The sequence below is a fragment of the Colossoma macropomum genome, unplaced genomic scaffold (assembly GCF_904425465.1).
Source record: "Colossoma macropomum unplaced genomic scaffold, Colossoma_macropomum, whole genome shotgun sequence".
Lineage (NCBI taxonomy): Eukaryota > Metazoa > Chordata > Actinopteri > Characiformes > Serrasalmidae > Colossoma > Colossoma macropomum.
The window spans coordinates 7142376-7158157 of record NW_023494808.1 but is presented as its reverse complement, the minus strand read 5'-3'; the positions used below and the strand labels follow the sequence as shown (position 1 = coordinate 7158157).

General features: G+C 36.4%; 1 protein-coding gene across 1 annotated transcript; it reads right to left on the bottom strand.

Moving 5' to 3' along the window:
- Positions 1-341: 341 nt before the first annotated feature.
- LOC118797795 (adhesion G protein-coupled receptor E3-like) lies at positions 342-14462 on the bottom strand. Its single transcript, XM_036557065.1, has 17 exons — positions 14388-14462; positions 14240-14293; positions 12885-13061; positions 12442-12765; positions 11706-11840; positions 11377-11408; positions 11192-11269; positions 10656-10839; positions 9863-9976; positions 8398-8579; positions 6881-7039; positions 5289-5495; positions 2906-3138; positions 2717-2783; positions 2299-2390; positions 1989-2151; positions 342-633 (listed from the first exon to the last, which is right to left on the bottom strand). The coding sequence occupies exons 1-17, from the start codon at positions 14404-14406 to the stop codon at positions 532-534; spliced, it is 2322 nt and encodes a 773-aa protein (XP_036412958.1). The 5' UTR covers positions 14407-14462; the 3' UTR covers positions 342-531.
- Between the last annotated feature and the right edge of the window lie 1320 nt (positions 14463-15782).

Here is a 15782-nt window from a genome sequence, read left to right as displayed (position 1 = left end):
CAATGAATACTTGCCCACATTGTCATTGAAGGATAGTCTGTTATATACTGAAATAAACAAACCTGAATTTGTCTATAATATACATGTACATATACTGTAGACAACACTATATTATATGTGTAACTACGGTAATATTTTAACAATGTTTAGTAAATCATGTGGGTTGTCTTGTTATGCATCACATGTACAGTATGTTAGGGACATGTGCATATTAAAATCAAACTTTTTGTGGTTAGTTTACTCACTTAAAAAGGTTTTTATCCATAAGATTTTTACTTAAAAAGTTATTTTTTTTCTGATTTAAATTTTTAAGACTTCATACAACAAAACTCTATTACAATATCCAAAAAGAGAAGAAAGATACAAGCTATAAAGCACTTTATTTGCATGACAGAAGAAAAACAAAATCAGACTATTATTATTATTATTATTATTATTACAAGTGTCAGTCATTGCCACCTCTTTTTGGTAGTTTAACACACCATTCCTTCCCATCAAAAAGTCTTTGAGCCATTTGAATAATGAGTTATATTAATTCAAATGAGGATGTGAGTTGTTCTTGGGTTCTGCCATGGTGACAGACTTGCAGCAGGAGCAAACCACACTAAGCCACTTCCTGTATTGCTGCCTTACCTGAAACCATAAATAAATAAATAAATAAAGCCTCATTTACTGTTAATGAACACTATGTACACCAGCTCTTTTTAAAGTACTCACTGATGATAAGGGTAGAAAGTTATTGGGGATACATTTAGCCATATGCTATATTTTATGTATTGCATATGACACTCCTATACTGTGGACAGCATAAGAAAAGAATAATGTAAGAATTACTGTGAGAATAATGGTTTAAAATGACATTTTTTTAGAGGTTGCTGCAGGCCCAGTTCTGTCAGTAGTACTTTGACAGTCTATCAATTGCAATTGACAGTTCAGCTTTACAATCAATAGTGGCATTACAAGCAAAAAATGTTTTAGACAGAGAATAGCTCTGGCAATGTAGGATGAAGACCGTAATTAGTCTACATAGCACAAATGCTATTATTAAAAAGTGTCTAAAGCAATTTAATAAATAGGCGCAGCAAGTCTTAACACCCATAATAAGACCATTTATTTTCAGATGAGCAACTCCTATTCAGAAGCCTATCAAGTAAATTGCACCAATTTAGCTCTGTAAACTGCAGTAACACTTTACTTGAACCATAATCTTGACATAACCATGCCACAAACATGTCATGGCAGATGCCACATCTGGCAAGACATGTTTATGACACGGTTATGATAATGTTATGTAGCAATGTGTAAGTAAAGTGTTACCTACATTGCTCCCTTGAACCTATATAGAATGCTTTGTAATACATTCGGCTCATTAGCCACCTTTACATGTGGCCTTATAATTCATTAATAATCCATCTAATAGCTTGATCAGAATAGAATATGTCCATGTAAACACCTCAATCGGGATAGACTAGTCTGAGGGCATTCGGAATACTATTTCTATCCAATTGATCGAGGTGGGTAATTCTGTAAATAATCTGTTAAATAGAAGAATAATATCCATGTAAATGCCTGTATCTGATTACGTTCCCAGTCAGAAAGTTTAAGTATGTTCTGATCGCATCATAACGAAAGTGTATAATGTTCAACATGGCGGAGCAGAAACTGGTCTGCAGAGGAGACAAAGTTTATGCTCTGATCTTTAAAAGACGACGGTGGGACGGAAGTCCTGCTTATGTGTCTCAAAACATGACATGGTACTCTATGCATGTGCAAAATTCTGGATCAGATTACTTGTGGTGCGCATGTAAACAGAGATTTTCCACCAGATTGTTGAGTAGGGTGTGCATATAAACACCTCAGTCTTAATCTCAATTGGATTGGCAAAAAAATTGCATGTAAACACAGCCTCTGAAAACAATGGGAGAGTTTGGGAGAATGGTATGGACTGGTATGGAACATAAGGTTTTCATTTTTAAGATTGTTGTTACCTCTTGGTTGAGGACACAGTGAACCAGGAAGATGAAAGTGCCCTGCTGGGAGTTGAGGAACAGGAAGACAATCTCCAAAACTTTACTTCCATCTGTAAAGAAACCCAAAATCCAGGGACAACCAAGGACGATAAACTGGACAATGGTTTTGAAGACGAGAATTCTAGAGATATAGAGAAACAGAGAAGGAAGAAAGGCTGAAAATTACAGCCATCTTCCAATGGATGCATTTGTGTGTTTGTTTATTTAGCTAGTGGCATGGTAGGTGCAGAAATAACAGTACGGTAGTTTCATAAATATGTTTGGTTACCTGGTCTGTCTGAACTGGGAAACCTGATTGTTCAGACCTGCCAGAGCATATCTGAGCATCACAGTAATCACACAGAATAGGACAATGTTGGACTGCAAAAGCAAAGTACATTACTCAGATACAGTTGTAGCACAACCACAGTCTCCAATAAAACCATTTTCTTTTCTGGGAGCACCAATAATCTACTAATGTAATAAATAAACAAAAACATTGGTTAATCATTATGCATTTATTATCCACTTTATTAAAAACATATGCCTTGTAGTTACTCTCACTACCAGCTTCACCCTCCTTATAGATTCGCTACATAGGTCTGTCAACAGGACTGTCCACAACAGGGAAACTGAAAAAAAGATAATGGTATGTTTTTTGTGCAGTACTTTACACCAGAAAGGTGGAGCTCCAAGGTAGAACTTACTGCAAGGATGACACAAACAGGACCCAGGAAACTCCAGGTAAAGTTCTTCTTGTTCTTAATCCAGCATCTACATCAATGAAGTTACATACCATACACATAGCATTCTGAGGTGAATGAGCACAAGCTCAAGTCAGAGATATAATGTACCAGTAAAACTGAAGGTTAAACCACAGTTTTAACCACACTCACTTTTCACTGCCATATCCATCAGGAAACAGACCAACAGAAACACCAACTACAGCCAGTGGAATGACATAGCCAATCACAATCAGGTATTTCCAGCTGAGCACATCCTTCTGCTTTGATCTGATCTTTGTTAGGTTCTTCACAAAGAAGAAAAGCAGAAAAGCTTCAATGAACATCCACACAAAAGCAGAGAGAAAGAGGAAGTGCAGAACACCTGCCATTGCTGCACACACCATCTGGGGAGAGGAGAGAGAGAGAGAGAGAGAGAGAGAGAGAGAGAGAGAGTTACTTACTTGTTATTGTCCATTACCTTGTGATCAACATTATTTATACTGCGTTGCATACCAGATATGTGAACTTGACTCAACAACTTGAACTTGAGTTGTGCTCAAGTCACATGTTGATTGACTTGCTGCTCAACTTGGACTTGACTTGCATTCTAGAGGTACAACTTCTTCAAGACTTACAAACTTTCAGCCCGATGAAAAACATGAACAAAATAATTAGGACTGTTAGCCTTGCAACGTTAAACAAAGAAAATCTTTCTTTTCCAACCTTACATGTGTTACTTTGCCTGTTAGTTTTGCTATGGCCACGGACAGTTGTTACTACATCATCACATTCCTGCCACTTCCAGTACCATCCCATTTGATCAAAAAACAAGCCTTCATTATAGAAAAACTTTCAGTTTGATGGACACAACAAAGCACTACATGCAGCACATGCTGTATTAAAAGAAAAGAAACAAAACAAAAATCAGGCAGAGCCTACATGAATTTTTTGGGTTTTTTTGTGTGTACATGCATGGAGAGAAGTGACCACTTCCTGAAGCCCCTCCACCATACTTATCTGTACCCATTGGCTCTTAGGCACTCAAGGTAAATCGGCACTCCATGAGAGTGTGTTCTGCTCCCCAGAAAAGAGTCAGGATTGCAAATTCTCTGCTCTAGTATAAGGGATGACAATATTGATGATGGTGCTCCAACTTGCATGCTGTTATGGTGTAAACATTAGCCAGCTGGCTTTTCCTTTTATTATTACCTTCTGTTATTTCATGGGTGGTACTTCTCTGGCCAACCACCAAATGCGTAAGCTAGCACTGCAAGTGTGTTTTTGCCCAATGAAAAGATCAGATCATTTTCCAAAATGCTTCCTGGTCCTGTCTCTTCCCTGGGGATGTCACATTGGTGTCAGAAGTGGGATTGGCTGAGACTGCTGGTAAAGATGGAGCAACTCTTGCAAGAGATTGACCAGACAACAGCTGCCAAAAGAAAGAAGCAATCCCAGTAAGGAACAGACAACAGCTCAGAGGCTCCACTAGACCCAAGTACAGAGTGCCATGTCTACTTCTCAATAAAGCTGGAGGAAGGCAATTGGCAGGGAGAAACATCAGTAGCTAATGAGCAAGTACAACAGATAACAACCAAAGCCAAAAATATTGGCCTTTTCCTATCATAATAATAATTTTGACACCCAGCTAAATATGGTGGCTAGATTCTATGAGTGTTTGGAGCCCTTCATGCTATAGACTGTTCTAAATGCATCACAACGATGGTGGTGAGCAAAGAGAGAGAAAAATATGCCAAGCTGAGCCTGTCTAGTCATGACCACTCACATTTGGTTTGCTAGCACTGTTGTAAGAAAGAGCCAGTGTGTCCAGAAAATGTGAAGGAGGCCAACCAGAGAGGGATACACTGCCCCCACATTCCAAATTCCTCATAGAGAACCATGTTGTTGACAGAGTGGGAAAGCAACAGATGAACATGAATGTCCCTGTGTCAATAAGCACATGACAATAGACCCGTTTGATGGTGCATAGTAGCCCCTGCCCTGGTTTGGATTGGGAAGAAAGACAGTGACTTGTGGTTCTATGTTGATAACCACTGTCCCAAGACCATCACCAAGCTATAGACTCCTATAAGTTGCCCAACACTCTTGATTGACTAGCCTCCTTTTTATGGCTTAGCTTACTAGAGTTATCAAACAGGTATTGGCAATTTCACTGCTACCTTAGAAACATTTTATGAATCCAACCATGAGCTATTTTGAAAGTACAGGACTCCTCATCCATGTTGACTCAGATTTGTACAAATTTATAACATTCAGCCCTTATTGAGAAGAGGTGGAGCTCTTAATTTTCTGTTGCCTAAATAAACTCCAAAACCCTATTCCTATCTCTAACTAACCAATGATGTGTGATTCTACAAGAATGATGTTAGAATAAAAGCTTAAGTAGAAAGGGGAGTATGAATGGGCAAGGCAATATGTTTTGTACAGCAACTTTTGGATTTAGATTTAGGGCATTTTCGTTGTTCAGCACTTTTTAGGGTAAAGACGCATGTAGGTCATTACAGTTCCAAAGGTGTACACCGGTAATTACACTCACCTTATAATGGTGGATGTAGCCTAAGAATTCTTGTGTGAGCAGGAAGAGGAGGTGAGCCAGCAGCAGGCTTATACAGAGGTTGATTAGAGCTGTGTTGGTCACTCTTGAGTCCCTCTGACAAAGGGCAAAGGTCAACAAAGCCAAGCTCAGGAACACCAGCCCCACTGACACAGCTATCATGTTGAGTAGCTCCAAGAGAGGATCGCTCTATAGATCAATAATTCATCAGAGATTTAGGCACTGATATCTAACATGCTCAACAATTTACTATCAAATTAAAAAATGTGCCAAAACATCCTTTTGACTGAACAGATGTTTTGATTATTATATATATGAATAGAGAAGAGCTAATGGAGTGGCACACCTGGATACCTGCACAGGCTCCAAATTGGAGGGGCAAAATGAAGAAAGCTTCTTGTTCTCTTTGGTACTTTTCTGCTAACCACTTTTCTTTATCATTGTTCACACCTGTTTGTTGTTTGTCACACCTGTGTCTTGTCATGTCATCAGTGTTCCTTGTTTTATCAGTGAGTTTGCTGCACTTTGTGGTCTCTGTTCCTAGTCCTTTCTAGCAATTTTATGGTCCTGACCTTTGACTTTTTGCTAATTGGTTATGATTATGTATAATATGACAATTACACACACACACTTTATGGCATCAGTTATCAAATGCCACCTGTTCTAGTAGCTCAAAATGTATGCAGGGGAAACTGTGTGGAGGTCTGTGTGAAGCTTTTACATAAAGAAGAGTGATTGCATGATTGGGATGCCATTTTTGTTCTTCACAACAGCCTATGTTTAGGTTTCAGATAAAACATTATTCAGATAAAACTTAAACATTAATTAAACCTATCAAAAGCATAAAAACTGTATTTTTGGCTGTTCCAGCCCACCTTAACTTTACTTTACCTTGAGATATAAGCATTTTTATTTAAAAGTTCCTATTATTTTTGTATTATTGCATAAAACCAGTTTACATCTCTTGCTTGAAAAATCTGTTTTCATGAATCATAAACTGTAGGTTATAGAAAATGTACATTTTAGTCTCTTAGAAATCATTCACTGTTTCCTGAACACTTTCACCCATCTGGAATATTCCACAAGTCACTCACATGTTCAGCAGGAATTCGCAAAATCTGAACCACTTAAAGACGGACAGAAGAAATATCGATTTTTTCTTCATGATTTTCAGTGATGTCATGACTGATGAGGTCAACCTTGTTACACAAACTACATTAATATAAATAATGCATTCAAGTTAAAAGACCAATTCAGTCGCTTTCAACTCCGTTACTCATTTAAGTCATTGCAAACAAATAAACCTTGTATAAATGAAATGTAATTCTAGAGATACGCACAATTTTGAGCGGTTAAATGCATGTCATCATAGATTCAACACTGAAAATGATTTAAAAATAATAACAATAATGGCATCTCGATTATGAAATCACCCAGATGGTCCTCTTTGCTTTGCTTTGCTTATCTTTCTTGGTTTCTTAATATCATTTCTCTAACGTAAATCTTGGTTTCTACCCTAATAAGCAGCCAAAGTCTTTTACTCTGTGCACTATCCTTCTATCCTGGGCTCTTACCGCGCCTGGATTAGGCTGCATGATGAGAGCGAAGGTCGATAGGTGAACACAGGAGCATGTAGTGTGGCTCTTGTTGGTGTGGGTGACATTACAGCCATCTTCAACCCATTCGGTTTCCTTCCAGTACACACAGGAAAGAATGCCTTTAGGCTCCAACCTCTACTGAAGAGAAATGGGAGAGGAAAAATCAGAAAAAAGGGATTACATCATTAATTTGTCATATCATCTATACATCATTTACCTGTTCTGTGTGTTTTGAAGTGAGATTATGATGTGCTTACATCTTACTATGTTTTTTGTTAAGCTTATGTTGCCAGAATAGGAAAGCATACTTAATTGTGCTTTGTTACTGTACTTAAGTACTGTTTTGGAAGATTTGGAGTTTACATGAGTATCACTAAAATGGAATACTTGTGCTTTTACTCCTAACATTTCCAAAAGAAAAATATATTTCTCTGTACATTTTTATTTAAACCTTCAAAGTACCGATTTCAAAAGTCAGTCAGTTAAGTTCTCATGCATTTAATTTATTGATTTTTATTAAAAATCCATTCAAATTCATATCAGTGTAAAAAGCACAAAACAATTTTAATTTGTCTTTCGATGGCTAGTACCACTGAATAGTCACTGCACCAAACACAACCAAATGTAGACAATTTGCAATTCATTTGTTGTAACTTTTAATTTGTATTATTATATACTAGAGGATACCTAAACATTGCCCCTTTATTACTTTCAGTCAAGCATATTTTTGGCTCCAAGCTTCCACGCTTACTTGAATAAGACCAGGGCAGCTTACTTAAGTACAATTATTCTGTACTTTATCCACTCTTGTAAGTTTCTTACATGTAACAGTAATGAATCAAACTCACTGATCTATATTTATAATCAGCTAGTTAAAATTGTTTTGTATTAAAATCTCCACAGTACCAGTGAAAAGTCTGAGTAGACTAGGTGGAAGTAATTTTATTTTCCATAATTAACAATGTCATAAAAAATATATATTTTTTTTTTATGTATGTACAGAAGAATAAAGTGTTAAAATATAAATAACTTAGCAAAAGTTGTATCAACAAAATAGTTGAGAAAAATCTCAATCATGAATTCTTCAAAATAACAGTTTAGATTATGGATGCATTTGGTTCAAGTTTGGATCAGGTGTCAGCAGATGTACTGATGAAACCACAATCACTATGTAATCAAAATATTTATCTGAGTTGAGCTTCAGCCATCTGTTTGTGTTGTATGACATAGCTAATACAGGGCAGCTCTAGCTATACTGAGTCACCCCAACTATCCTTCCTCTTTGGCCAGTGTATATATTTATATATATATGGTCAGTTGGTCAGTTGACCAAAATGAGTTTGGTCAGTTGACCAAAATCAGGTAATTTTTTTGTCTGATTGTATATTTTCAAATACTGGTTTTAATTTGTGTTTCAGGCATTACAACAAATAACATATTTTACTCTATTCTAGACTATAAAAATAGCACTTGTTCAAACCTTAATAACTCACAGCAATGTGCTTCAATGTGAAGTTGACTGGTTTGGTGAGCTGTGTGTTGGTGGTTTTGGGCAGTGTGGCTGACACCACAGTGGACAACATGGTTTTCACTGTGTTAACAGATGAGTTGAAGAAGCTGGGTCTCAGCAAAGTTGACAAGTTGGTGTAGCTCATGAAGGCCACAGCAGCCGATCCTGAGGAGAAAAAAGTAATATAAAATACATAGAAGTCTTTTCTTAAAAAGTAACAATAGCCATTAGTCCTGTAAAATAAATAAATAACTAAATAAACATTGGTCTTCAGGGAAACACTATATGGATACGTATAAGAAATTACAAATAACCACTATGGGACAGAGACTGGTTACACTGTGTCAAGAGCACTCTGTTATATCTTGTTAGAATTATTACTTAATTTTTGTATGCAGCAAGAATTAAATCAATTCTGTCAGAATGTCTTAGACATTGAGGCTCAAGATAAATGGAGTGATCTTGACGAGTGTTAAGATGACCACAGGTTGTATATGGGGTCTAAGGTTCTACTATGCCATCTAGTGTTCATTAAATTTACCAAACTTTGTTTCAATTCCAGATCAAATAATAATAACAAATGAGCTGTGAGATATGTATGCACAAGGCATGTAATGTAATCTGGTAATCATGGAATCTGGCTGTGTGCCTTGTCCTTTAGAATATCTCATGAGAAGACGTGACGAATTGAAAACCCGTTTTACCAGAAGAGGTCTGTTAATTTAATCTGGCATGATTTGACTCTCTGATTAATACAGGATAAAGCATCTGTGTAATTTCCCCAAGGTACCCCAAGAAAACTGGAACGAAACATTACTGGGTGTATATTCCTGTCAATGTTATATAAAGACCCCACGCTTCTGAATAAAAAAATAAAAAAAGGTTCTTTATAGCACCAGCCATTGAAATATTCGATAAGTAGGGTTTGGTTTATAAGCCTACACTGCCAACATAAGCTTGTCATGACATCTGACATAACCCTACATACACCGATCAGGCATAACATTATGACCATCTATCCTTGTATCTACATTCATTGTCCATTTTATCAGCTCCACTTACTATATAGGTGCACTTTGTAGTTCTACAGTTATAGACTGTAGTCCATCTGTTGCTCTGCATACTTTATTAGCCCCCTTTTAACCTGTTCTTCTATGGTCAGGACCCCCCATGGACCCTCACAGAGCAGGTACTATTTGGGTGGTGGATCATTTTCAGTACTGAGGTGTTTAAAAACTCCAGCAGCACTGCTGTGTCTGATCCACTCATACCAGCACAACACACACTAACACACCACCACCACATCACATGTTACTGCAATACTGAGAATGATCCACCACCCACACCAACTGTATGATTTAAAGTTTGTCTGCAGTATCTACTTTTCTGCATATCATGGGGGAAATTTGATGATGTTAAACCTGGAAAGAACATGAGTAATACAATACCATTGTTGTTCTTTGCAATCCCAATGAGATCAATATCCATTAAACCGCTTCTTGTTCTGAGTTGAGTGGTTGTACTCAAGGAGGCATTAGGTCCCACCACAAACACTTCAACATCTGAAAAGACGACCCAAGACAAAGATGATCTGTTTCCATTTTTGCAGTTAAATGGCAACACTGCTACAGTAATGGAGAGGAATTCTTGAATGTAGTCAAAAGAAGATTTGTCCTTGCAAGCAAAATACCAGAAGGCCAGGAAGCTGTATCTTTTACTTTTTTATGTTGAGGCTATTATGTCGTCAAAAATAAGACATCTATCATGGCAATTACTGGTAATAGTAACATGGCTCTTTTATATTATAGGAGAACTCATGACACCATATGACATCTGTAATAATATGTTAATGACATTGTTATGTCAATGTTATGCAGCAGGGTTCAAGTAAAGTGTTATCACAGTATGTTTTGTCTCTTGGAAATGTGATTGGGTAAAAGAACAAGTATCCAGTTTCAATAATAATTGAGTGAAATATGGTTCTTCCAAAATAATATTTAACTTTTACGTATAATAACGTAGTAATAATAAACTCAGGTAATTTCAACCTCTTCTCATTATATTCTGAAGCTTATCATTCAGTAATTACATGGAAAACAATCCAAACTGAGTTATTTTAAAGTTATAGAAGTGAGTTATAGAACTTTGGACCCACAATTATGTCCTACCAATTTAACAGTTTAATGAGAGTTTATAATAGTACACTTGACTGTAGAAGCAATTTTGAAGCAGTGTTCATACCTAAAGCTTGAAGAGTGATGTTTGTGACATAGATGGTGTCTGTTTTCCTCACCAATGTAGAAACTAGTTTCTCAACAGCATTCAGTATAGCATTCCCATACAATACCAGTTGATTTTGGTCAGTAACTGTGTTTTCCAAAACATTCATGCATTCCAGCACCTTCTTCAAATACGTTTCCACAATCTAACCAACAGACACGCACACACATAACTACATATACAAATGCAAAAGCCATCAAAACATGCATATCGCTGTTGTCGGAAGAAAACCTTGTATCTCCAAAATGGTAACTTTACAGGAGAAGGAAAAAACATACTTTACTTTTAATGTAAGTCAATGGAACCAGACATTTTACCATTTTGTTCCGTTTCTTTTGGTCCATACTTCATGAAATTTACACACAATGTACAGGATATATGCATTTTCAATATTATGTCAAAAACTGAAAAACAACAAAAATGGAGATACAAGGTTTTCTTCTGACAGCAGCAATATTTATTCAGACAATAACTGTGCCAAATATGGTATTCCTCACCTTCTGTGGTAATCCTTGAGCTGTAATATTCTGAATGCTGCTCAAGAATTCTTTCGCACACTCTGCTGTGAAATTATCCTAAAGGAAACAAGTTGCTTTCAATGTCTTTATTTCTGTGCGCACCAAGATTCCATTATTGTTTATTTAAGAAGGGTTTTTTATGCTTAGAGTCAGTGCAGACATACCTTGCATTCTTCTCTTAAGTTGAGAATAAGTTCTGAAAATAGAAAATTATAGTTCACATCACTTTTCACTTTACTCTGAGTGTTAAATGATTAGCATACAGAAGAGGGCCAAGTCTTTAGTTCCACCAGACTTCCCACAACAATCTTTAATAGCTAGTATGGCCACTTGTACTTGGATTTCTCACTACAGATAGCATAGACTTTGCTCAGATCAAAATCATTGTGACAAATTCAAATCTCCAACAAGTTTTAATTGGTTGAAATATAGTTTATATCTACTATCTAGAAGTTCTTGAGTAGTTTCAGTTTTTATTCAGTGGGATTAGCACCTGAACATTCATAAGAGTCTCCTGTGGGCAGGATGCCATCAGGTATGGTGATCCCAGGTTCACACTCACAGCTACCATAAAGAAGACCACAGCGAGCATGCTGACCACAGGAAGTAGCACTGCAGGAGGAATGACCTAGAAGTACAGGGGGAAACAGTCATAATTCATTTTTACATAATCGGAAGAAAACCTCATATCTCCAAAATGGTAACTTTACAGGAGAAGTAAAAAACCTATTTTACTTTTAACGTAAGTCAATGGACCCAGACTTTTTTCCAAGGGATTTTGGGCCGTTTCTCTTGGTCCATCCATCATAAAATTTACAAACAATGTAAAGGGTAACAGGCATTTTCAAATTTTGTCAAAAGCTGAAAAACATCAAAAATGGAGATATGAGGTTTTCTTCCAACAACAGCCATATATAAGTGACCTCCTCTCTTCTAATTTGTAGGCCTGTATTATGCCACCTTGAAAACCACAGTCTAAGTTGAAACACTCTTTATACCTTTAGGGTGAACAGGTGTGGGGTTAAACTCCTGTAGGCTAGACAGGCAGATATATAAATGGTTGCCTTTTGAATAGTTGCTGGGTTAATTCAAATTAGGCTGTTTTTGCTGCCTTGTTCCCATAAAAACTCTCTGGACTGAAGACTGAACAATACATTTTGAGACAATAGCTACATTTCTATTCAACATTTTAACACTTTAAAAAAGTTTACTTTTTGACTGTTACTCACGTGTGATGTAAGTCTCATTGGTTGGAATCAGATAATACAGGACCAGACCACCACCACAGTCTACATGCTGAGTACTGCCAGTGATGGCTTCACATGTGTTCAGGTCAAAATCAGAGTTTACACTGCCGTCATTGAGCACGACAGTGTTACCAACAAAAGTGAAGCTTAAGCAGTAGTAGACCATACGATCTCCTCCAATACCACTGAACTTATACCACCCCTCCTGCAAGCTACTGTCATTCACTCGCCATCCAGAGACAGAGGTGAAGTTGAAGCCAATGTTCCGCCATGGGTCAGACAGAGTCTCATGGGAAAGGCAAACATCTAAGAAGAAGAGGATGACATAGGTGTCTTGCCACGTTCTGTCTGATTGTACATACATTGTAAAACATGGCAAACACATAGAAAGAATTATACTATTTCAAACATTTAGATGATATTACCGTAATTCGGGCATTCTCCCCACTGTCCATCTCTGGTATAGTTGTTCGTCGTGCTGCACCACAAGACAGACCTATTGAGACTCATTGTGAGAACACATTGTGTGTAATAGTCTCCATCGTAAAAGAAGGGAAATACACATGGAGCTCCTGCAGAATTGCCATTAGTAGTGACATTATCTATGGGCAGAAAATAAATAAGAAGATTAATAATATGTCAAAAAATCACTTTAAGCACCAAAGTAGCACTTCTGATCACACAAAAAGTTCATTTATAAAAAAATGATTGAAAATAAGTTCATACAGAAAACAAAATGTGATGGAAAGCATCTTTTTTTTTTTCTCAACAAAATTTTTCTGTCCAAATTTTGAAGTATATGCACTGAATATTCCTAATAACTGACAATATAGCATGCTATGAAAACAACTTTTACATACCTGACAAAATTAGATTTAAAAGTTAGTAAGTTTAGTTCAATAATTTGCTCATTGAGACACTAAAATTAGAAAATACAAATAATATTAACACAGAAAGATTTTCTTTATCATTATGTTAATTTACAATTCCCAAACCTCTCCTTGAAGTTATTATCCAATACCTGTTTTATCCAATTAAAACTTCTTTACGTTAAACAAGAGTGCTGGTGATTAAATTGAACAAATCCAAAAGGTCCCTGAAAATCTGGAGCCAACTTTCATCCTCAAACTAGCACAAGATATCAACTACTCCACTGAAAACAAGAAATGCTCGTTACTTTTTTACTGTATTTCTGCTCATATCTGTTTTAATGATATGTGATGTTTTACAAGCAGACACTCACTAATTGCCATGACAAATGGGTTTAAACAGTGATCGAAGGTGCACAGTACTGTATATGTAATAGTATAATTACTACATTATAAATGTATTATAATTATATTATAAATGTATAATTGACAATGAAAATATTTATTTAAAGTCATTAACACTTTGCATCACAGTCTTATAATTTGCATTATAATTACACTTAAGTCTTATAATTCAAGAATTCCACCAGAAAAAATAAGCTATACAAAGAGGGTGGGGGGATTAAATGTTAGTAGTGGAGCAGCTGGTTCTGCCTCTGAGTATGACAAGTATTATACAAAGGTAGAGCTACAATTTACAAAGCTTTCAAAAGCATGAACAATCCAATAAAGCAGTAGTTATATGCATACACTGCACTGGACTTGCATCCATTCTTGTTAATGTTAAAATTAGTCCACAATATGCTGTTGGTTATACTACACTAGATTTGAAATGATATGAGAGCCTCTATTCTCGGAAAGATATATGGATATTAGTTTGTATCGGTGCTGTGTTGAAGGAGATGACTTACAGTGAACTGCAGTGGCACCAAGTGTGACTATAGTGAGCAGAACTATAGAAACCCCTGTTGGAGAGATATGAGAACATTGCATTTTCAGAATACCCACAATCATTTAGAAAGACAGATCTAGAACTGGAAGTGAGGAGAGAAGACTCACCTGGCAGAGAGGAGCTCATCTCTTTTCAGTGTAATGTGAGCAGTAGTAACAGAACACAGTGGCAGTGAAGCAGCATCCAGCTCAGTGCAGTAGTACACCTTTCAACACCTTGACATCATGCACAACTCGACCAATGAGGGAGCAGCAGGGTTTTTTTTTGTTTTTTTACTCTCTCCAGTTTGCTTATGTGCATTTAATGAGGACTAATGATGATATAAAGCCTTGTTAAAAGTGGGAAATATTTTGTCCATAAACACAAATATATATGTATCTTTTTACAATGCACGTAAAAGAAAAGTAATTATGGTGTGAACTTAATCCAATTACATCACTCATTTCCATTTAATGAAATTGAGTCAATACACAAGCTTTTTATTTTATTTATTTATTTATTTATTTATTTATTTATTTATTGCATAAAGTTCAATTGCCCATGGAACAAAATTAAAACTTTGCCACTTTTTTCCCACTGGAATTAAATTCTCCTCGGATCAAAATAAACTGCTTTCATTCAGTGAAATAGACTTATTTTTTTATTTTTGTTAATAAGTAAAACAGTTGACAACACAATTCATGGAATTCAAACAAACACATATCAGTGGTTAACCCCTTAAAAAAGGCCAGGGCTCACCAACAGGCCCCAGGTTTATAACAAGTTTATAACCTAAGAATAGCTCAGTAAGTTTGCATTAATGCCCCCTTACTTAATAATAAGCCTTAGTGTGGGATCTTAAGTGGTTAATCAAGATCTTGTTTTTTGCTCAGGAAAGGCCAAAGTAGACACTTCTAAATGGTTTATTCATTGTGTATTAAGCTTTATCCATTATGGCCTCTATTAGTACATAACTGGAGTTCTCTTTTGTGAAAAAAAACACTAAAAATGGCATTATTAATTATAATAATGCACAATAAACACTCTGTTAATGCCTTGTGATGCAAGCAATTGAACATGAAGTAATCACCTAAATCGCTGTAGGTTCTAGGTAGTGTCAAATGTGGATGTGAGCTGGACTTCTGGATAAATTCAGTACCTTTCCATAGTACTGTGATGGCTGGGTGTGCAGAAGGAGACTCTAGAGGCATGGTCTGCAGAGTTGCGCCATGCGCCATGCCCCCCTCCTTAGAAGGACATTAAATGGTGTCTTTCGACGTTTTTAATGCTGGTGTCTTTGGTTTAAGGTGTGCGTATGTATTATTTGTGTTATTTTATGTTGGGCTAGGGGTTAGTTAGCGTGGGTCTTGTGTTCACCAAGAAGCAGAGTTGCATGGCTAAAAGTGACCTTTCATGCTGTCTCTGGCTGTGTTTATGAGATGTTATGCTGGCATTAATAAAGAACACAGTATCACTACAGTTTTTGACTGAAAGTAATAAGAATAATTATTGAAAACTGTTTC